Here is a 24,512-nt window from a genome sequence, read left to right as displayed (position 1 = left end):
TTAGAAATTTTGCATCTATAATCAGTGACACTGGCTTGTAATCTTCCTTTATGGTAATTTCCTTGACTGCTATTGATATCAAGGCTAAGCCAGCCTCATAAAACTTGCTGGAAACTACATATGACTTTTGTATTTTTCTGGAAGCGTTGGGTTTATTTATTAAAAGTTTGTTAGATTTCACCGATAGGACCATTTTGGCCAGTTTTCTTTGTAGGAAGGTTCTTAGTTGTATTCTTTAAAATATTTGAACAATTAAAATTTTATATTTCTACTTGTGTCATTTTGGTAATTTGTACTTTTATAAGTATTTGTTCATCTAAATTTTCAAATTGATTGGCATGAAGTTTTCATAATATAATCTTTCTGACTTTTTCTATCTGTGGGATCTGTGATGAAGTCTCCTTTTCCATTTCTGACATAATTTATGTCTGCCTTTTCTGTTTTTGTCCTCAAAAAATTTTTTGCCAAGTTTATTAGACGTTATTTTTGCAAGTTTATTAGATTTCTAAATAAGTTTTGGTTTTATTGCTCTAACAGTTTTTCTCCTTTATTATATATTTCCTTATACTTATTTTGAGTATAACTTGCTCTTTCTTTTTCTCATTTTTTGAGATCAAACCTTAGCTCATGAATTGTCAGTTTTTCTTTTTTAAAAAACATGCATTCGGGGTCTGAGCGTAGTGACTCATGCCTATAATCGTAGCACTTTGGGAGGTTGAGGCAGGAGTGCATCACTTTGAGCTCAGGAGTTTGAGACTAGCCTGGCCAACGTGGCAAAAACTATCTCTTAAAAAAAAAGTAGCTGGGCATTGGTTTGCACCTGTAGTACCAGCTACTTGAGAGGCTGAGGTGGGAGGATCACGTGAGCTGGGAGGCAGAGGTTGCAGTAAGCCAAGATCATGCCATTGTACTCCAGCCTGGGTAACAAAGATCCCTTCTCAAAAAAAAAAAAAAAAAAAAAAAAAAAAAAAAAAAAAAAAAAAAAAAAAAAAGAAAGTGCATTTAAAGCAATATATTTCTTTCTACTTTGTTTTATCTGTGCCTCTTTTTATTACTACCTGAAAAATCCTTAAGATAACCAACTGAAAAGGGTGAGCTAAGTAATGTAGCTGACTACTAAAGAAAAAGGGAAAAACAGTTTTACTCTACAACCACAGTGATCATTCAAATTATAAAATTAAAAACTCCTAATTACATTAGATACAGAAATATTATCACACATATACAAGTAATATGATAATACAAATGTTATGTATTTTGTAAAAATCTTATGGAACATGTAGAATTTGTTTGGAAAAAAAATATGTAGGGATTGAGGCCAAGCGCGGTGGCTCACACCTATAATCGAAGCACTTCAGGAGGCAGAGGCAGGTGGATCATGAGGTCAGGAGAACAAAACCATCCTGGCTAACACCATGAGTCCCTGTCTCTACATAAAAATACAAAAACATTAACCAGTTGTGGTGGTGGGCTCCTGTAGTCCCAGCTACTCAGGAGGATGAGGCAGGAGAATGATGTGAACCCAGGAAGAGGAGCTTGCAGTGAGCCGAGATTGCACCACCACACTCCAGCCTGGGCAACAGGGCAAGACTCTGTCTCAGAAAAAAAAAAAAAAAAAAAAGAAAAAAAAAAAGACTATAGGGATTGAGAATAATATAAAGAAGTAGGTTACCAAATTAGACTTCTAAGAATCAGATTTTACCCAGTATCAAGCTTTATTAAAAATTCAAAGGTACAGGTAATTGTGAAAAGCAGAAGGATGAAAAAAGTCTTTCCAACTCTACTAGCTGTGAGAGTTTAGAAAATTTATATAAACTCTTTTAGTTACAGTTTCCTTATTTTATAAACTGAGGCTAATATTGCCTACTCACATGGTATATTGTGTATTCATCTGTTCTCACACTGCTAATAAAGACATACCTGAGACTGAGTAATTTATAAAGGAAAGAGGTTTAGTTGACTAACAGTTCCACATGGCTGGGGTAGGCCTCACAGTCATGGTAGAAGGTGGAGGAGGGGCAAAGTCACATCTTACATGGCAGCAGGCAAAGAGAGAGCTTGTGTAGGGAAACTGTCCTTTATAAAACCATCAGATCTCATGAGACTTACTATTGTGAGAACAGCATGGGAAAGACCTACCCCCATGATTCAATTACCTCCCACTGGGTCCCTCCCACAACATGTGGGAATTAAGGAGCTACAATTCAAGATGGGATTTGGGTGAGGGACACAGCTAAACCATATCATTCTGACCCTGGCCCCTCCAAAATCTCATGTCCTCACATTTCAAAACTAATTATGTCTTCCCAACAGTCCCCTAAAGTCTTAACTCATTTCAGCATTAACTCAAAAGTCCACAGTCCAAAGTGTTATCTGAGCCAAGGCAGGTCTCATCTGCCTATGAGACTCTGAAATCTAGGCAGAGGTTCCCAAACCTCAATTTTTGACTTCTGTGCACCTGCAGGCTCAACACCATGTGTAGACTTGTACTCTCTGAAGCAATGGCCTGACCTCTACGTTGGCCCCTTTTAGCCATGGCTGGGACATGGGGCACTGAGTCCTGAGACTGTACAAAGCAGCAAGGCTCTGGGTGAGACCCATGAAACCATTTTTTCCTCCTAGGCCATGTGGCTTGTGATGGTAGGGGCTGCCATGAAGGTCTCTGACATGGTCTGGAGACATTTTCCCCATTGTCTTGGAGATTACCATTTGGCTCCTTGTTACTTATGCAAATTTCTGCAACCAGCTTGAATTTCTCCTCAGAAAATAGGTTTTTCTTTTCTACTCCATTGTCAGGCTGCAAATTTTCTGAACTTTTATGCTCTGCTTCCCTTTTAAACATAAGTTCCAATTCCAAACTTTATCTTTCTGAATACATAAAGCTGAATGCATTTTATAGCACCCAAGTCACCTCTTGAACACTTTGCAGCTTGGAAATTTCTTCTGCTAGATAGTCTAAATCATCTCCCTCAAGTTCAAAGTGCCACAGATCACTAGGGCAGGTGCAAAAGGCTGCCAGTCTCTGCTAAAACATAGCAAGAGTCACCTTTATTTAAGTTTCCAACAAGTTCATCTCCATCTGAGACCAACTCAGCCTGGACTTTTTTGCTGACATCTCTATCAGCATTTTGGTCAAAGCCATTCATCAAGTCTATCGGAAGTTACAAAATTTCCCACATCTTCCTGTCTTCTTCTGAGCCTTCCAAACTGTTGCAATCTCTGCCTGTTGCCCAGTTCCAAAGTAACTTCCACACTTTACTGGTACCAATTTTCTGTATTCATCTGTTCTCACACGGCTAATAAAGACATACCCAACACTGGGTAATTTATCAAGGAAAGAGGTTTAATAGACTCACAGTTCCACTTGACTAGGGAGACCTCACAATCATGTCGGAAGGCAAATGAGGAGCAAAGTCATGTCTTACATGGGAGCAGGCAAATAGGGAGCTTGTGTAGGAGAACTCTCCTTTATAAAACCATCAGATCTTGTGAGACTTACTCGCTATCATAAGAACAGCCCGGGAAAGATCTGCCCCCATGATTCCATTATCTCCTACTGGGTCCCTCTAGTGAGACATGGGAATTATGGGAGCTACAATTCAAGATGAGATTTGGGTGGGGACACAGCCAAACGGTATCACATGGTTAGTGTTAATGAGATGATGTGCGCATAATGTTTAGCAGAGTAGCCAGCACATTTAAGAATGCAACAAGTTGCATGTTAATGTGATAATTTACTATTGCTATTATGATTCCACATAATATCTTATATTTAATTTTTAATCTTCCTATGTATATAATTAAAGGTCTGTTATCAAGATGTAATCCAGATTCATTTCTGCAACCTAACTTACTATTTTTTTTCTTAAAGATAGGCAGCACTGGTTGGATTTCTTGCCTATAAGTTTTCAATGGCCTTTTAATAGAAATGCTTGATCCTAGAAATATGAATGGGAAATAGTCATTTATTTGTACATCTCTTAGGGACTTAGGTATAGAACATACCATAGCACAAGAATAAGATATGGTGGCTATCTTCCAAGATGTTTATAGATTACCAGGGGTAAATAAAAGTTAAATAATATAATTTTATCCTTGGTGCTAAAACAACACTGAAAAACAAGTGTTCGTGAGTATAAAGGATGTTAGCCATTGGCTTGAAATATTTTCCTAAATTATGTAAGCCTAATATATTATTAAAGGTGTTTCATTTGCTCAGGACAGTTATAATACATGTAATCAAATTCTATACATTGAAAATACTTCATATATTCTAAGTTCTACATTTAACAGAATGACATATATAACTGTGCTATCATGATTGAAACATTCTAATGCATTTAAAAAGAATATGTTCTTAAATTGACAAATTTTCTCAAAACAGTGCATTTATACTCCTGGTAATATAGTTAAAAGTCCCTGTAAATAATTTTTGTGCAGTATACAACAGCATAAAATACTCTATTTTCTTGTTCAGGGAACTCAGTGAAGGCAAAGAGGAAAGTCAACATCAACAACCTGATGATTCTCACAATGTAGGTGTCTATGTTGAGAGAGCACATGGTGGCCATAATTTATATAGACCAAAAAGAGCCACAGAGAACTTTGAAGAATTCCTAGCTATCTTAAAGAAATTGTAAGTATTTAAATTATACTCCTTCTTTTAGTTGAGTAATTCTTTGGAATGTCTTTGTTTATTGTTGTTGGATAAGTGTACTTTAGTTATGATATAGCACTTGTGGTTGATTCAGAAGAGATGGACACACTGGAGATTTTATTTCTATATAAATACAATCTTCATGAATTCAGTCTTCATGGTGTGTCATGGATATAATGCTAAACCTGTGACCCATTATTTTAAAATTAAGCTGCAAGCATAATACATATTATTTACTGATATTTCACAATTATGTTAAGGATGTCCTTAGCTTATGGTTATCTGAAGGTTTTTCACAGAATTTAAGCTGTCTTCCTCATCCAGGAGTCTTTAAATAAACTTACCACACATTCCTTTTTTTTTTTTTTTTTTTTTGAGACTAAGTCTTGCTCTTGTGCCCCAGGCTGGAGTGCAATGGCATGATCTCGGCTTACTGCAACCTCTGCCTCAATGGCATGATCTGGGCTTATTGCAACCTCCTGGGTTCGAGTGATTCTCCTGCCTCAGCTGGGATTACAGGCACCTGCCACCATACCTGGCTAATTTTTGTGTTTTTAGTAGAGATGGGGTTTCACCATGTTGGCCAGGCTGGTCTCGAACTCCTGACCTCAGGTGATCCTCGGCCTCCCACGGCCTGGGATTACAGGCGTTAGCCACTGCACCTGTCCCCATTGGCTTTAATTTCCTAGAATACTTTGTGCTCTAATAGGGACACAACTGTCTGGAGAAGGATTGGTGTGTAAGAGAAGATTAAATCTGAGTGGAGGCTGATTACAAAAGATGGTGTTGGATTTGTGAATAAAATTAAAGTTAAACGAGGACCATGAAAATTATAGAAGAAAATCTTTACCACCTGTCATAGGGGAGTAAAATTAAACTTGTAAGCTGAAAAAAAGAAATTCAACTAGAATATGTGATATTGGAATTGAGATTGATAATAGGAACAAAACCAAAAGTCTCAAGACTAGAATTGTCTTCATAAAAAATTCAATAGCAGGGAATGAGTAATTAAAAATTTGACATTTATGTTCTGAAGAATGAACTTTTTCTTTGTTTAGATACACAAATACCATTATGGTATAACTGCTACAGTATACAGTGCAGTAACATGCTGTACAGGTTTGTAGCCTAGGAGCAACAGGCTAGACCAGCTGGCCTATGTGTGTAGTAGACTACACTATCTAGGTTTGTTTAAGTGTACTCTGTGATGTTTACAGAATGACAAAATCGCATCGCATGATGACAGATTTCTCAGGTATCCCCGTTGTTAAGTGACACATGACTATGATTGCAAATTTGAGGAAATATGATCAGAGCTTCCAGGAAAGTTGAGAATGGTCAGATTTTTGATACTCTTAACTTATAATAACAAAAAGGAAACAACGAATACTAGTCACGTTTCAGTAAAGCAGGTATGAAGGAATTATAGAAGGAAATCTTAACCACCTGTCATAGAAGAATAAAATTAAACTTGTAAGCTGAAAAAATTAGAAAATTCAACTAGAATATGCACAGGAAATTTGTTAAAAATATTCTTTAACTGGTAGAAAATCACTAAAACACTGAAAGTGATTGAAGATATACTATGCTGCAATCACTTTAATTCCATTAAACTCTAATGTTGATTAATATTGCATTAGATTCCAAATTTTAGTTTCCAGAAACCCATGAATCACTCTGCTGATTTCAGATTGTGCTGGACTGTAAGAGTTTTAATGGCAATGGTGATTCCTATCTTTTTTACTATAATGAGATAGCAGTTTCCAGATAACAAAGTTTCTGATCTGAGATGCAGGAGGTCAGTAACAGGGACTTCCAAGCAGCTATGATTCTGCACTGCAATGTCAGAATACTGGGAGGTAAATCCAGGTCAATGTCAGAATGGAAACTGCAAATGGGTAAGAAGCCTAGTACCTTCTTAACAGTGGACTACTGCGAAAAGCAGGAACCATGGTAGAAGGCTATCCAAGTACAGTGAAGAATAGACAAGTTACTTTGCTGCATTCTTTTGTGGACCTCCATGGATGCTATTTAATGGCCTATTTCCAAATACCTAGGACAATAGATGTTGTATCAGTGTCAGTTTCCAGAACCCACTTCCTCACTTATGTGTGAGAAAATGGATGAGTAGAGAAGGTCCTGAAGTATATACATCCCCGTTTTCAGTGGCTCAGAATTGGGCAGCCAGGACTTTGACATGGCAAAACTCACTGCTGTGACAGCCACCAAATTACCATAGGAGAGTAAATGTGAAGGAAACTCACTTTTATGAGATGTTTAATATTAACACAAAGCCTTAAGCTCTCTATATAACATTTCTTATTTAATCCTCACGTCGATGCTTTGAAGTAGCTATGACAAGCTATTAATAGTAAGTAAAAGGGCAATGTATGCACTAAATCCACAATTTATGTTCTATAGTACATGCCTTTTCTCTCCTCTTCTCCTTGGGACACTAATGTATTAGCTTCTTATTGTTCTGTAATTAATTAACATAAACTTAGTGGCTTACAAAAACATACATTTATTATTTCTCAGGGTGAAGTTTAGCTGGTCCTCTGCTCAGTGTCTCACAAATCTTCATCAGAGTGTCCACTGGGCTGTGACCATTTCTGCAGCATGGAATCCTCTTCCAAGCTCAAATGGTTGTTGGTAGGATTCAACTCCTTGTGGTTGTAGGACTGACATTCCCACTTTCATGATGACATTCAGCAGGGGCCCCTCTTTGTACTAGATACTCCCTAGATCCTTGCCACATGGCACTGTCTCAAGCTCTCTCACAACACAAAAGCTTAAATTTTCAAAGCTAGCAAGGGAGAGTCTGTTTTTCTCTCTGTTATTCTGCCTAGGTGAAGTATGATATAAGCTAATCAAGGGCCTATATATCCCATCGCTTTTGTAGTATTCCCAAACCACAGATTCTTTCCCCACCCCCAACATTTAAGGAAAGGGGATTGAGTGTTCCCTTGGTCACATTTAGTAACATCATCAATCTATTTGTGACTCTGTTAATCACATTCGCAATGAGGTTGTATGCTTTATAAACACAACACTAAAGTAATTCAATTAAAATCTATTTATTGATGGATAAGTTGTCAGGTCTGTAGCCTTTTGTTTATCTCTGACTAATTCAACCATGATCAGATTGATGGGCTGCTTCAGTGATGTTATCTAATGAAATTTTGAAAATGTTACCTTCTATACTTTAAAACTTTTCACTTTGTCATCCTGACTAAAATTAAAAAAAAAAAATTGACTCACAGTAGCTTTTTAAATAAATGCAGGCTGGGTGCAGTGGCTTACACCTGTAATCCCAGCACTTTGGGAGGCCAAGGCGGGTGAATAATGAGGTCAAGAGATGGAGACCATCCTGGTCAACCTGGTGAAACTCTATCTCTATTAAAAATACAAAAATTAGCTGGGTGTGGTGGCATGTGCCTGTAGTCCCAGCTACTTGGGAGGCTGAGGCAAGATAATTGCTTGAACCTGGAAGGTGAGCCAAGATCGGGCCACTGCACTCCAGCCTGGTGACAGAGCAAGACTCCATCTCAAAAAAAAAAAAAAAAAAAAAAAAAAAAATGCAAATATGTCTGATGAGATTAAGATACTATTAATTATTAATAACTCAGTGTGGTATAGCTTAATCATGTTAATTACATCTTAACTTCCACTTCATGTCAGCAGCTCTGAGTAAATACTGATAGATGGGAAAAATAATAATTTTGAAACATTAAAGTCATGGTGGTGGTGCCACCATAAAGGAGAGATTTGAGCAACCAGAGGATTGTTGAACAGACAGTCAGAGGGAGAGAAGAGACAGAGTGAGAAAAAGAGAGTTGGGAGGCCCCTTTTAAAAATTTTATATTTTAAGGCATATCAGATTGAATATAAGTTTATCATGCGTATTCATTAGGATTTTGGATCATAAGCAAAAGAAACTGACTCTGGTTCATTAAAACAATCACAACAAACAAAAAGGGAAGCGGGGATTGATGGAAGAACATCAGGTAGCTCTCAGAATGGAAGAACAACAATAAGATGCTGGAGATGATACGAACTCTAAGGCAACTCTGGAAGTCTCTTCAAGGTACAACACTGGAATCAATCAGCTATAACTACTTGCATTTGGGAGTCACTAGGCTCACAGCTTAATTTCAGGGATAAGGAGTCAGATTGTTGTTTATTTTTGTACCCACTCTTAAATAAATGCTGAGGGAGAAGTACACTTTGACAGGCAGTTTTACTGAGTTTACATGCAATTGGCAAAGGGGCAGCGTTTCAAAAGAGAAAGTATTTCAGAAGAAGGGGGAAATGATAGTAAGTAAATAATATTAAAATCTAGGAGCTGAAACATGACTTAGAATTTTAGTTTCTAAATAATTTTGACTCATTTTAGTTTTCATCCATTAATTAATGAATCCAACATACACTTTTGAACTCTTCTGTGTTTCTGTCAGTATTCCTGGTATTGGGACTGTGGGAACACACAATACCTTTGCCCTCATGGAGCTTACGTTCTAATGTAAGAGATACTAAACACATATATATTCTGTCAGTTAGTGATAAGTGCTAGCAAGAAAAGCTAATGCAGAATAAGTGGTTAGAGAATGATGGAAATGATCAGAGAAGTCAGATTTTATGAAATAGGAGAAAGAGAAGAGAGAGAGAGAGACAATTAAATACCTTGAAGAAGTGCGTTCTAGGGAAAGAACACAAGTGCAAGAGCCCAGGTATTGCAACATGGTCTGCAAATAGAAAAACAAATTAACAAAAACCACAATAATTGGCAAGAAGGTCATTGTTGTGAAAGTGCATGAGTCAGATGGGAGACCTCGTGGAAATAGGGCTTCAGAAGTAGCCAGGGACCAGATTATCATTTAGGGTCTCATGGGCCATGAAGGGATTTCAACCTTGGTATGATTGGCACGTTATGATTTACATGGCAAAAGGTCATGTGTGGATGGTAGACTGTGGATGCCAAAAGGAGATTCAGAGTGACCTGTTAGAATGCTGTGAAATTTGTCTAGGTGTGAGATGAAAGTGGCCCATATTCTGTGTTAGGGATTTAGATTTGACATGATTTGATTTTCTCTCTCTGTTTAAGACATGAGCAGGGTTGAATAGATAGTCCTTGAAGCAAATCAGGTTCATTGCTCAATTTAACCACTCATATGATGGAGAATGCTGGGCAAATCATCTGATGCTCTCACATGTTGGTATTTGACTGCAGTGCCTATAACAACAGTGGCTTTTAAAATGCAATTATAAAATACTATGGTAAAAATAATTAGTTTCTTTATAAATGACTAATTTCTGGGGAAAAAAGTTATGTTTGTGTGTATTTGTGGGAGTTGTAGAAAGGGTAGGAGAAGAGAGGGACTTATAAATGAGCTGTGAAATGCAGATTAAGATCCTCTGAGAAAACTTGGCCCGATTGTTTTTTCTTCTACTGTCTCCAGTTAACGATGTTTCCTTTGAGGGAATGAGGCAGCTGAAGATCATTATGTTTCAGTAGAGCAGTGATGCAAAGCCACTTCTCAGGAATGACTCAGAGGAATTGCTCCCTGGAAGAACATCAGGATTTTTGCCTTTTAGATTCAGGCTGTTTAAAAGCCAAATGCAATATGGTTCTTACGCTGTCGTCCTCTGGTGAAATGGCACATAAGATGAGGAATTGCAGTCTCAAACTATATTTAAGGGCTGCATGCTGATCAAAGAAAAACACTTTGTGGGGCTATTAATTTGTGAAAAAATACAGTATTTTGGAGGAAAACTGCACTGCAATGGAGTGGAAGGGGGTTCACATCTAGAAAAGAAAATTTCTCTTTGAAGTTAAAAGGTAACATAGGTTAATAAAGAATGGTGTGGTACTGAAAGGAATTTAGATTTCTGACACAAATGGTGATCATTTATGACAGAAGAATGGGAAATAAAGGAAGAGAATTATTTGTGTTAAAATGAGTTAGCAAAGGACAGAAATTAAAAACTCATTGACAGTAGATTGGTATTCTAAAAGCGTGTCACACTGCATCTTGTTTTGTCTGTGGCAGCTAGATTGAAAGTTGCATTTGGGATGTACATGTTGCAAAATGCCTGGCCTGCAGAGTCAGAAAGAACTGTGTTCTCAACTGGACTCCCCTAATCATTAGTTGTATGATATTGAGCAAATTTCTCCTTCTAAAAATTTAATGCACTAATCTATAAAATGGGCACGATTATTAATCTCATAGAGTCATCATTGTTGTGAAGCCTAAACACAGTTAGAATGTAAAGCCCCAAACATTACTTGGTCCGTTTTAGGCCCTGTGTGAATGTCAATCTCCCCTTTCCCAAAGAATGTTACATATTGTGACTGCTTTTTAACAAAAGACTTGGCTATGTTCTTGCCATAGTTGAATTATAAAGGGGTTCCTGGTGTCTCTGAATAATAATGTATTTCATTTTTAATTTCTTCAAGAAAGAATATTCAAATTTCTCCTACAACTTATGAATAAATAACAGATATTACTTATTTATAATATATTTGCATTCATTTACAAAGTTGCTGGGAAAATTTTCATACAGGAGTTTAAGAAACTACTGTTTGATCATATATTAACTAGTATTCAAAAATAATTGTATCTTGATAGCTTTGTTCTATTGTTTGGACATAAGCAAACATCTATTATAATATTTCTTATAAAAAGTTATTTTTTCACTGTATAGATGTATTATTTCAGCATAGATGTGACTATTAAAGCTGAGGCTTCTTGTTTTGGGTGACATGGTTTTGCATTTTATTTTTCCATAGAAATGTCTTAGTAAGTGTTTAGTGTAAGTTCTTTCTTATTAATATTAGGTTTATAAGTGTAACAGAAAGTGCTTGTCATGCACTGAGACATGAGAATCTTATGACTTTATTGGGAATTTTTATCATGTGTTGTATTATAGATTTAATAACATAATGGAACACAAAGTCTTTTAAGAATATTTCTCAGGCCGGGCGCGGTGGCTCAAGCCTGTAATCCCAGCACTTTGGGAGGCTGAGACGGGCGGATCACGAGGTCAGGAGATCGAGACCATCCTGGCGAACACCGTGAAACCCCGTCTCTACTAAAAAATACAAAAAAACTAGCCAGGCGAGGTGGCGGGCGCCTGTAGTCCCAGCTACTCGGGAGGCTGAGGCAGGAGAATGGCCTAAACCTGGGAGGCGGAGCTTGCAGTGAGCTGAGATCTGGCCACTGCACTCCAGCCCGGGCTACAGAGCGAGACTCCGTCTCAAAAAAAAAAAAAAAAAAAAAAAAAAAAAAAAAAAAAGAATATTTCTCGTAACAATTATCTGTTGAACTATCGCAAAAATCCATGATTTCATTAAAAGATTTAATGTCTGACTATGCAAAAATATTACTTGCCTTCCTCATGCAGTTATTCTTATAGACTATTAAAATCATCTTGAATATTAGTCCTACATTTATCAAAATGACTTAGTTTCACATACATGCCATTGTACTTTATATGTATGAGTAGAATGCTTTTGTACTCGAGGAGTTACCTCATGGTATGAAGAACCATTTTAGGGAAACATAGATAATTAAGTCCAGGCTGAACTCATACAATATCTAGAAAATTTTGGCAAGATTTGGTTGTTTCTAGCAGAGTGTGGGTCTGCATGGTCGCTGTTGCCAGTCAAAACCTGGGTCTATCTGCGGAGAAGTAATAAACTACTTGGCAGTCTCTAAAAACCTGCAACATAATTCCTTATTTGTCTCTCCTCTTTCATCCACTGAACGTTTAGTCTAAGAAAATGGTGGTTTAATTGGTTTAATATTCAAAGGTGATATTATAATAGGCTTGGTTTGGCTACAGAGATGAAAAATGTGGTCAGATGTCCTTAGTACGTTTGCAGTATCCATTTGTGGTTCTAAGGAGATGTGTGTGTGACTCTACCTATTTGATGGCTTACATAAAATTTGGTTTCCAAATGAGCCACTAAATTGGGCTTGTTGTACAGCAAGGTCCATCAGTGTATGGTTAAATGTTCTTTCTTCTTCATTAGATATTTGTCAGCTAGACTGATGTGAAATCTACATTGGACAAAAATTCTTCCCTGGAGCATTCATGCTCCATTTCATTTTTTTTTTTTTGTAATCTGATAATTATGACCATATTCTTGTTAAAAATTTCCAAGCACTACTTTTCACTTTTCATTTTTTTATTTTTGTGGGTACATAGTAGATGTATATATTTATGGGGCACACAAGATGTTTTGATACAGGCGTGCTATGAATAATAATGACATCGTGGAGAATGGGGTGTTCCTGCCCTCAGGCATTTATCCTTTGTGTTACAAACATTCCAATTATACTATTTTATGTATTTTAAAATGCACAATTAAATTATTGACTATAGTCATCCTGTCGTGCTATCAAATAGTGGATCTTATGTATTCTATTTTTTTGGTATCCTTTAGCCATCCCTACCTCCTCCCAACCACCCTACTACCCTTCACAGCCTCTGGTAACCATACTTCTACACTCTATGTTCATGAGTTCAATTGTTTTGATTTTTATATCCCACACATAAGTGAGACTATGTGATGTTTGTCTTTCCGTGCCTGATTTCATTTACTATAATGACCTTCAGTTCCATCCATGTTGTTACAAATGACAGGAGCTCATTATTACATATGGCTGAATGGTACTCCATTGTGTATATGTACCACATTTTCTTTATCCATTCTTCTGTTGATGGACATTTAGGCTGCTTCCAAATCTTGGCTAATGTGAACAGTGCTACAATAAATGTGGGAGTGGAGATATCTCTTCAATATACTGATTTCCTTTCTTTTGGGCATATACACAGCAGTGGGATTGCTGGATAATATATTTCTAATTTTAGTTTTTTCAGGAACCTTAAATTGTTATTCACAGTTCTTGTACTGATTTACATTCTCACCAACACTGTACAAGTGTTCCCTTTTCTCTGCATCCTCACCAGCATTTGTTATTGCCTGTCTTTTGGGTATAAACCACTTAAACTAGGGTGAGATGATACCTTATTGTAGTTTTGATTTGCATTTCTCTGATGATCAATGATGTTGAGCATCTTTTCATATGCCTATTTGCCATTTTTATGTCATTTTTTTGAGAAACATCTATTCATATCTTTGGCCAATTTTAAATCAGATTATTAAATTCTTTCTTACAGAGTTTTTTGAGCTTCTTATCTATGCTGGTTATTAATCCCTTGTCAGAGGGGTAGTTTGCAAATATTTTCTCCCGTTCTGTTGACTGTCTCTTCATTTTGTTGATTGTTTCCTTCACTGTGCATAAACTTTACAACCTGATGTGATCTCATTTCTCCATTTTTGCTTTGGTTGCCTGTGCTTGCGGGTTATTACTCAAGAATTTTTTGCCCAAACCAATGTCCTAGAGATGTTTTCCAGTGTTTCATAGTAATTTCATAGTTTGTGTTCTTAGATTTAAGACTTTAATCCATTTTTATTTGATTTTTTTATATGGGGAGAAATAGGGGTCTAGTCACTCTGCATGTGAATATCCAGTTTTCCCAGCACATTTTGTTGCAGAGATTGTCCTTTCAGCAATGTATTTCTTGGTTCCTTTGTCAAAAATGAGCTCACCGTATATATATGGATTTATTTGTGGGTTCTTTATTCTGTTCCATTGGTCTATGTTTCTGTTTTTATGCCAGTAACATGCCATTTTGGTTACTATAGCTCTGTAATATAATTTAAAGTCAAGTAATATGATTCCTCTGGTTTTGTTCTTTTTGCTTAGGGTAACTTTGGCTATGCTGGGTCTTTTGTGGTTCCATATACATTTTAGTATTATGTTTTCTATTTCTGTGAAGAATGCCATTGGAATTTTGATTGGGATTGCATTGAATCTGTAGATTGCTTTGGGTAGTAAGGACATCTTAACAATATTGATTCTGCTAATACATGAACATGGAATATCTTTCCATTTTTGGTGTCCTCTTCAATTTATTTCATCAGTGTTACATAGTTTTCTTTATAGGTATATTTCACATATTAGTTAATTCCTAGGCATTTAATTGTACTTGTGGCTATTGTAAATGGTATTACTTTTTTGATTTCTCTTTCAAATTGTTGATTTTTGTATTTGGTTTTGTATCCTGCAGTTTTACTGAATTTGTTTATCAGTTCTAATCATTTTAGGAGGAAGTCTTCAGGTTTTTCCAAATATAAGATCATATTGTCTACAAATAAAAATAATTTGACTTTTTCCTCTGCACGTTTGATGCTCTTTATTTTTTTTCTTTTGTGTGATTGCTCTTGCTAGGACTTCCAGTACTATGTTGAGTAACAGTGGTGAATGTGAAGATCTTTGTCATGTTTCAGATCTTAGAGAAAAAGCTTCAGTTTTTAATCCCATTCAGTATGATTCCAGTGTGGGTCTGTCATATATAGCTAATATTATGTTGAGATATGTTTCTTTTATACCTAGGTTTTTGAGGGTTTTTATTACAAACAGATGTTATATTTTATCAAATGCTTTTTTTTTTTTTTTTTTTTTTTTTTTTTTGAGATGGAGTCTCACTCTGTTGCCCAGGCTGGAGTGCAGTGGTGTGAGCTCAGCTCACTGAAACCTCCGTCTCCTGAGTTTAAGCAGTTCTGTGCCTCAGCCTCCCGAGTAGCTGGGATTACAGGTGCGTGCCACCACGTCCTGCTAATTTTTGTATTTTTGGTAGAGACGGGTTTCACCATCTTGGCCAAGCAGGTCTTGATCTCCTGACCTCATGATCCACCTTCCTCAGCTTCCCAAAGTGCTGGGATTATAGGCATAAATCACCGTACCCAGCCTATCAACTGCTTTTTAGGTATCAATTAAAACAATTATGTGGTTTTTGCCCTTCATTCAGTTGATATGGTGTATCACATTGATTGATTTGCATATGTTGAACTATCCTTGCATCCCTGAGATAAGTCTCACTTGGTCATGATGAATGATATTTTTAATGCATTGTTGTGTTTAGTTTGCTAGTGTTTTGTTGAGGATTTTTACAGCAATATTAAACAGTGACATTGGCCTGTAGTTTTCTTTCCTTTTTTTTTTTTGAGACGGAGTCTTGCTTTGTCGCCCAGGCTAGAGTACAGTGGCGCGATCTCAGCTCACTGCAAGCTCCACCCCCCAGGTTCATGCCATTCTCCTGCCTCAGCCTCCCGAGTAGCTGGGACTACAGGCGCCTTCCACCATGCCCAGCTAATATTTTATGTATTTTTTTTTTTTAGTAGAGATGGGGTTTCACTGTGTTAGCCAGGAGGGTCTTGATCTCCTGACCTCGTGATCCACCTGCTTCAGCCTCCCAAAGTGCTGGGATTACAGGCATGAGCTGCCACACCCAGCCAGTTTTCTTTTTTTTAAATGTGTCTTTGTCTGGTTTTGGTGTCAGAGTACTACTGGCTTTGAGAATGAGTGTGAAAGTATGCCAGTGTCCCCTGTTTTTCAGAATAGTTTGAGTAGGATTGGTACTAGTGCTTCTTTAAATGTTTAATATAATTCAGCAGTTAAGTCTGTCCTGGGCTTTTCTTTCCTGGGTGACTTTTTATTACAGGTTCTATCTTTTTACTTATTATTGATCTGTTCAGTTTTTGGATTTCTTCTTGTTTCAATCTTGGTAAGTTTTATGTGTCTAGGAATGTGTTCATTTCTCCCAGATTTTCCGATGTATTTTATGTGTTAATTTATTCTGTGTTCGTTTATTCTATATATTCCAAAGGATCATAGTAGCTACTAATGATCCTTTGAATTTCTGCATTATCAGATGCAATGTCCACCTTTTCATCTCTGATTAAACATTACTTTTCTACTGTTTGCTTTTTGATATCACAAAGTTAATAACTTTACAGTCAATTCTTGCTTTTCAGTTTTCAGCACTTAGGATTCTTATTTGAAAGCAATAGAAGCTGATTCCTAAGCTAAAAGAAAAAATATTAAATTTCTTGTTATTTAGAATGATTTTCTTAAAACAGATTCAATATCAGGTAAAAGTACAGATAATGTAACTATTCCTGATCTTTTTAGCTACATTCACTTTTGGCAAGAATATAATAGAAAGGCAGGGCATGGTGGCTCACGCCTGTAATCCCAGCACTTTGGGAGGCTGAGGCAGGAAGATCACCTGCGGTTAGGAGTTTAAGACCAGCCTGGCCAACATGGTGAAATCCCATCTCTACTAAAATTAGCTGGGTGTGGTGGTGGGCACCTGTAATCCCAGCTATTTGGGAGGCTGAGGCAGGAGAATCACTTGAACCTGGGAGGCGGAGGTTGCAGTGAGCCAAGATTGTGCCACTGCACTCCAGCCTGGGTGACTGAGCGAGACTTTGTTGCAAAAACAAAAAACAAAACAAAAAAAATTGCCCCTAGCAGTAAATATTAGCTTTTAAATTATTTTTAATTTTATAGAACAAAAAAAGACATCTTGTTTAACTTACAGTTATCTTAATTTGCCTTTCTTTGTTTCCTTGTTAAGCTAAATTTTCTTTAATCATTTATTAGCCATTTGTATTTATTCATGTTGGTGTTGTGAAAAAAAGTAAATCTTGGAATTCCCAAATCACTAAGACAAAGGAAAAATGAAGCTAGGAACTGCGCAGGGCAAACCTGCCCCATTGTATTCCTAAAAAGATAGCTACTAAGATTAAAAAGCTGCATACCTCCCTCACAATTGGTCCACAGAGAAATTCCTTGCAGACAAAGGACAAACAGAACTCAGGAGAAACCCTTTGCTCACTGAGATAAATGCATATCTAATTGCTTCCTTTGGAAAGGAATCAGAAACTCAAAATAATATAACCGTTTGTCTTCTATCTACCTATGATCTGGAAGCCCCCCCTCCCCTCTTCGAGTTGTCCCACTTTTCTGCACCAAACCAATGTACATTTTTACACATATTGATTGATGTCTCATATCTCCCTATAGCATATAAAACCAAGCTGTTCCCTGACCACCTTGGGCATATGTTGTCAATACTTCCTGAGACTGTGCCACAGGTGCATCCTTAACCTTGGCAAAATAAACTTTCTAAATTGACTGAGACCTGTCTCAGATATTTCGGGTTCACAGTGTGAATTATCTGATAATGGATTTTGCCCATATTTTCTACTGTGCTGATATAAAGAGCTATCTATATTTTATATAGATATATGACAGTATAGACATAATACCATTTATGGAATGGAGAATAAAATTTTTTAGAAAAATATTGTACCTAATATATTTATCCAATATATATTTGCTGGTCATGTGAAAATTTAACAAACATCAAATGAAAAAGAAAGAATATATGTGTGTGTGTACATATATATCATATATAGCATATGTTATTAAATATATAAGCATTTTTATTAAAGTCTAATTTACATATAATAAAAATGTATATTTTAAACTGTGCAATGTGGTAACTTTAGACAAATGTATAAAGCTGTGATATAAACCATCACCACAATTTAGATAATGAACATATTCATTGTTCCCAAGAGTTTCCTTGCAACTTTTGTCGTTCTTTCTTCTTGTGTGTCCTTGTGCCCACCCTCTGTTCCAAGCAACCACTTATCTGCTTTCTGTCAGTAAGTTTATTTTACATTTTTGGGGGGGGGGAGAAGTTAAATAGCACTAACTGATACATGGAATTAAATAGTATTATTATTTTTTAGTCTAGCGTTTTTCACTCAGCATAATTATTTGGAGCTTGATGCATGTTGTTTTTCATAACAATAGCTATTCCTTTTTCTTTCTGAATAGCAATCTGCTGTATGAATATACCATAGTTTATCTAAGTATATGTTGATGAACATTTGTGGCTACTATGAATGAGGCTGTCATGAACATTTATTTATAAGTCTTAGTGTGAGCATGTGCCTTCATTTCTCTTGAGTAAATACTTAGAAAAGAAACAACTTAATCATAGGGTAGGAATAATTTCATCATATGTTGAACTTCTTAAGTAACTGCCAAACTATTTTTCAAAATGGTCGTATCATTTGGTATAGATAATAATTTTCTATGAATGTCAAAATGTCCTATGGTAGTCACAGTGAAAAACACAATTGACAAAGAAATTTGGTCACCTCTGTGATTTACAATAACCGAACACAATAACCCTAATTATGATTGATAACACAGTCTCAGACATCAGAACTCTGGAAATCCCATACAATTCTGGAACACATGTTAACATTTTTCACTAAAATATGGCCTGAAGATCAAACACTACCTTATTCCAACAATCCTATGCAGACCGGGCACGGTGACTCACGCCTGTAATCCCAGCACTTTGGGAGGCCGAGGTGGGCAGATCGCCTGAGGTCCAGAGTTCAAGACTAGCCTGGCCAACATAGTGAGACCCCTGTCTCTACAAAAATACAAAAATTATCCAGGCATGATGTCGGGTGCCTGTAATCCCAGCTACTTGGGAGGTTGAGGCAGAAGAATCACTTGAACCCAGGAGGTGGAGGTTACAGTGAACCAACATCCTGCTACTGCACTCCATCCTAGGTGACAGAGTGATACTCTGTCTCAAAAAAAAAAAAAAAAAATCCTGTGTAACTAAACATGTTAAATAATCCTGTTTATCACTCCTTTGGACACTCCAGGGGTTCTCTTTAGCATCGAAATGCTAGGGGTTAGGAAAGACAATTTTGAAGCTATAAAGGCTTAACACACTTAATAGAATTTCAGGTTATTTTAAGTCATCCATTTAAATCATGACTCAAAGCGAAAAACTTTATTCACTAAGAGGGAAGACCTAGTATTCCAAACAATCTGTCTCTTGTCCTTCCCTTCTTTTGTCAGTATTTTATTCACAAAGCAAACAAAAATCTTTCATTGCATGAAAATCTTGTTAAAGAGAAAGCAAAATTTCACCTTGCATTAGTCTATTAATGTCAACCCCAATTCTTTAAAAAATAAAACCTTACAGACAAATCTATTTAATCTTAATCAGTTTGGCCATGAACTGAGAGTCTTATAAATCTTTTACAACACTTCATAAATTTTTGTTAAAGAGCATATTAGTGCCTCAGGAAAACCTTGTTGTGTTTTTATTTTAATGTTCAATTTACAGAAAAACCAAATAATACTCTTTTGAATTTAGTCAATATGTTCACAAACAGATTTTCTCTTTAAAAGATTAATTTTTACAAACCTTCCATAACTTGTTTTAGCTATTAGCTTTATCTTATCTAATTTAAAACAATCCTTTAATCTTCTGAACTAGATGAAAATTTACATTCCCATACGTTCTTATATTCTTTTACTAAAGATACATTTTACTCTCCTTACACACATTGTATTTAAATCTATTTTCAGTAGACTCCACTACATGTTATAATGGTAGCTCTTAGCAATTTTTAATTTTCAAATACCTGGTAAGTTATTTTAGTTACATACCTAGGTGCAGATAAGGCCTGACTATTTCCAGTATAGCTAGGAGCATGGTATCTATCCCCAGGCCTTACCAAACTATAAAGCAGGAAAGTTAAACAATTTGCTTTTTTTTCTTTTTTTTCTTTAATTATACTTTAAGTTCTATGGTACATGTGCACAACGTGCAGGTTTGTTACATATGTATACATGTGCCATGTTGGTGTGCTGCACCCATTAACTCGTCATTTACAGTAGGTATATCTCCTAATGCTATCCCTCCCCACTCCCCCCAACCCACGACAGGCCCCGGTGTGTGATGTTCCCCACCGTGTCCAAGTGTTCTCGTTGTTCAATTACCACCTATGAGTGAGAACATGCCATGTTTGGTTTTCTGTCCTTGCAATAGTTTGCTGAGAATGATGGTTTCCAGCTTCATCCATGTCTCTACAAAGGACATGAGCTCATCCTTATTTTATGGCCACATAGTATTCCCTGGTGAATATGTGCCACATTTTCTTAATCCAGTCTATCATTGATTGACATTTGGGTTGGTTCCAAGTCTTTGCTATTGTGAATATTGCTGCAATAAACATATGTATACATCTGTCTTTATAGCAGCATGATTTATAATCCTTCAGGTATATACCCAGTAAAGTAATGGGATGACTGGGTCAAATGGTATTTCTAGTTCTAGATCTTTGAGGAATCGCCACACTGTCTTCCACAATGGTTGGACTAGTTTACAGTCCCACCAACGTGTAAAAGTTTTCCTATTTCTCAACATCCTCTCCAGCACCTGTTGTTTCCTGACTTTTTAATGATCGCCATTCTAACTGGTGTGAGATGGTGTCTCACTGTGGTTTTGATTTGCATTTCTCTGATGGCCAGTGATGATGAGCATTTTTTCATGTGTCTGTTGGCTGCATAAATGTCTTCTTTTGAGAAGTGTCTGTTCATATGCTTTGCCCACTTTTTGATAGGGTTGTTTGATTTTTTTCTTGTACATTTGTTTAAGTTCTATGTAAATTCTGGATATTAGCCCTTTGTCAGATGGGTAGATTGTAAAAATATTCTCCTATTCTGTAGGTTACTGTTCACGCTGATGGTAGTTTCTTTTGCTGTGCAGAAGCTCTTTAGTTTAATTAGATCTCATTTGTCAATTTTGGCTTTTGTTGGCATTGCTTTTGGTGTTTTAGTCATGAAGTCCTTTCCCGTGCCTATGTCCTGGATGGTATTGCCTAGGTGTTCTTCTAGAGTTTTTATGGTTTTAGGTCTAACATTTAAGTCTTTAATCCATCTTGAATTAATATTCATATAAGGTATAAGGAAAGGATCCAGTTTCAGCTTTCTACATATGGCTAGCCAGTTTTCCCAGCACCATTTATTAAAAAGGGAATCCTTTCCCTATTTCTTGTTTTTGTCAGGTTTGTGAAAGATCAGATGGTTGTAGATGTGTGGTATTATTTCTGAGGGCTCTGTTCTGTTCCATTGGTCTGTATCTCTGTTTTGGTACCAGTACCGTACTATTTTGGTTATGGTAGCCTTGTAGTACAGTTTGAAGTCAGGTAGCATGACGCCTCCAGATTTGTTCTTTTGGCTTAGGAATGTCTTGGCAATGCGGGCTCTTTTTTTGGTTCCACATGGACTTTAAAATAGTTTTTTTCCAATTCTGTGAAGAAAGTCATTGGTAGCTTGATGGGGATGGCACTGAATCTATAAATTACCTTGGGCAGTATGGCCATTTTCACGATATTGATTCTTCCTATCCATGAGCATGGAATGTTCTTCCATTTGTTTGTATCCTCTTTTATTTCACTGAGCAGTGGTTTGTAGTTCTCCTTGAAGAGGTCCTTTGCATCCCTTGTAAGTTGTATTCCTAGGTATTTTATTCTCTTTGAAGCAATTGTGAATGGGAGTTCATTCGTGATTTGGCTCTCTGTTTGTCTGTTATTGGTGTATAGGAATGCCTCTGATTTTTGCACATTGATTTTGTATCCTGAGACTTTACTGAAGTTTCTTATCAGCTTAAGGAGATTTTGGGCTGAGATGATGGGGTTTTCTAAATATACAATCATGTCATCTGCATACAGGGACAATTTGACTTCCTCTTTTCCTAATTGAATACCCTTTATTTCTTTCTCCTGCCTGATTGCCCTGGCCAGAACTTCCAACACTTTGTTGAATAGGAGTGGTGAGAGAGGGCATCCCTGTCTTGTGCCAGTGTTCAAAGGGAATGCTTCCAGTTTTTGCCCATTCAGTATGATATTGGCTGTGGGTTTGTCATAAATAGCTGTTATTATTTTGAGATACATCCCATCAATACCTAGTTTATTGAGAGTTTTTAGAATGAAGGGCTGTTGAATTTTGTCAAAGGCTTTTTCTGCATCTATTGAGATAATCATGTGGTTTTTGTCTTTGGTTCTGTTTATATGACGGATTATGTTTATTGATTTGTGTGTGTTGAACTAGCCTTGCATCCTGGTGATTAAGCAAACTTGATCGTGGTGGATAAGCTTTTTGATATTTTGCTGGATTCTGTTTGCCAGTATTTTATTGAGGATTTTTGCATCGATGTTCATCAGGGATATTGGTCTAAAATTCTCTTTTTTTGTTGTGTCTCTGCCAGGCTTTGGTATCAGGATGATGCTGTTCTCATAAAATGAGTTAGGGAGGGTTCCCTCTTTTTCTATTCATTGGGATAGTTTCAGAAGGAATGGGACCAGCTCCTCTTTGTACCTCTGGTAGAATTCGGCTGTGAATCTGTCTGGTCCTGGACTTTTTTTTTGTTGGTAGGCTATTAATTATTGCCTCAATTTCAGAGCCTGTTATTGGTCTATTCAGGAATTCAACTTCTTGCTGTTTTAGTCTTGGGAGGGTGTATGTGTCCAGGAATTTATCTCTTTCTTCTATATTTTCTAGTTTATTTGCGTAGAGGTGTTTATAGTATTCTCTGATGGTAGTTGTATTTCTGTGGGGTCAGTGGTGATATCCCCTTTATCATTTTTTATTGCATCTATTTGATTCTTCTCTCTTTTCTTCTTTATTAGTCTTGTTAGTGGTCTATCAATTTTGTTGATCTTTTAAAAAAAAAAACAGCTCCTGGATTCACTGATTTTTTGAAGTGTTTTTTGTGTCTGTATCTCCTTCAGTTCTGCTCTGATTTTAGTTATTTCTTGCCTTCTGCTAGCTTTTGAATGTGTTTGCTGTTGCTTCTCTAGTTCATTTAATTGTGATGTTAGGGTGTCACTTTTAGATCTTTCCTGGTTTCTCTTGTGGGCATTTAGTGCTATAAATTTCCCTCTACACACTGCTTTAAATGTGTCCCAGAGATTCTGGTATGTTGCATCTTTGTTTTTATTAGTTTCAAAGAACGTCTTTATTTCTGCCTTCATTTCGTTATGTACCCAGTAGTCATTCAGGAGCAGGTTGTTCAGTTTCCATGTAGTTGAACAATTTTGAGTGGGTTCCTTAATCTTGAGTTCTAATTTGATTGCACTGTGGTCTGAGAGACAGTTTGTTATAATTTCTGTTCTTTTACATTTGCTGAGGAGTGCTTTACTTCCAACTATGTGGTCAGTTTTGGAATAAGTCTGATGTGGTGCTGAGAACAATGTGTATTCTGTTGATTTGGCATGGAGAATTCTGTAGATGTCTATTAGATCCTCTTGGTGCAGAGCTGAGTTCAATTCCTGGATATCCTTGTTAACTTTCTGTCTTGTTGCTCTGTCTAATGTTGACAGTGGGGTGTTAAAGTCTCCCATTATTATTGTGTGGGAGTCTAAGTCTCTTTGTAGGTCTCTAAGGACTTGTTTTATGAATTTGAGTTCTCCTGTATTGGGTGCATATATATTTAGGATAGTTAGCTCTTCCTGTTGAATTGATCCCTTTACCATTATGTAATGGCCTTCTTTGTCTCTTTTGATATTTGTTGATTTGAAGTCAGTTTTATCAGAGACTAGGACTGCAACCCCTGTTTTTTTTTTGTTTTCTATTTCCTTGGTAAATCTTCCTCCATCCATTTATTTTGAGCCTATGTGTGTCTCTGTACATGAGATGGGTCTCGTGAATACAGCACACTGATGGGTCTTGACTCTTTATCCAATTTGCCAGTCTGTGTCTTTTAACTGGAGCATTTAGCCCATTTACATTTAAGATTAATATTGTTATGTATGAATTTGATCCTGTCATTATGATGTTAGCTGGTTATTTTGCTCGTTGGTTGATACAGTTTCTTCCTAGCATCAATGATCTTTATAGTTTGGCATGTTTTTGCAGTGGCTGGTACTGGTTGTTCCTTTCCAAGTTTAGTTCTTCCTTCAGGAGCTCTTGTAAGGCAGGCCTGCTGGGACAAAATCTCTCAGCATTTGCTTGTCTGTAAAGGATTTTATTTCTCCTTCCCTTATGAAGCTTAGTTTGGCTGGATATGAAATTCTGAACTGAAAATGCTTTTCTTTAAGAACGTTCAATAT

At 36.6% G+C, this 24,512-nt stretch overlaps 1 protein-coding gene across 1 annotated transcript in view; it reads left to right on the top strand.

Annotated features, from left to right (window-relative positions):
* CNBD1 (cyclic nucleotide binding domain containing 1) overlaps positions 1-24,512 on the top strand; it is a 594,524-nt gene that overhangs the window by 72,205 nt on the left and 497,807 nt on the right. Inside the window, exon 4 of the mRNA XM_050801223.1 lies at positions 4,478-4,636. Coding sequence (XP_050657180.1) covers positions 4,478-4,636 — 159 coding nt within the window. The remainder of the gene's footprint in view (positions 1-4,477; positions 4,637-24,512) is intronic.

This window comes from Macaca thibetana, chromosome 8 (assembly GCF_024542745.1).
Source record: "Macaca thibetana thibetana isolate TM-01 chromosome 8, ASM2454274v1, whole genome shotgun sequence".
NCBI classification, from domain to species: Eukaryota; Metazoa; Chordata; class Mammalia; order Primates; family Cercopithecidae; genus Macaca; species Macaca thibetana.
Note: the sequence above shows the minus strand (reverse complement) of the source record. Positions and strands in the feature narration are given on the sequence as shown.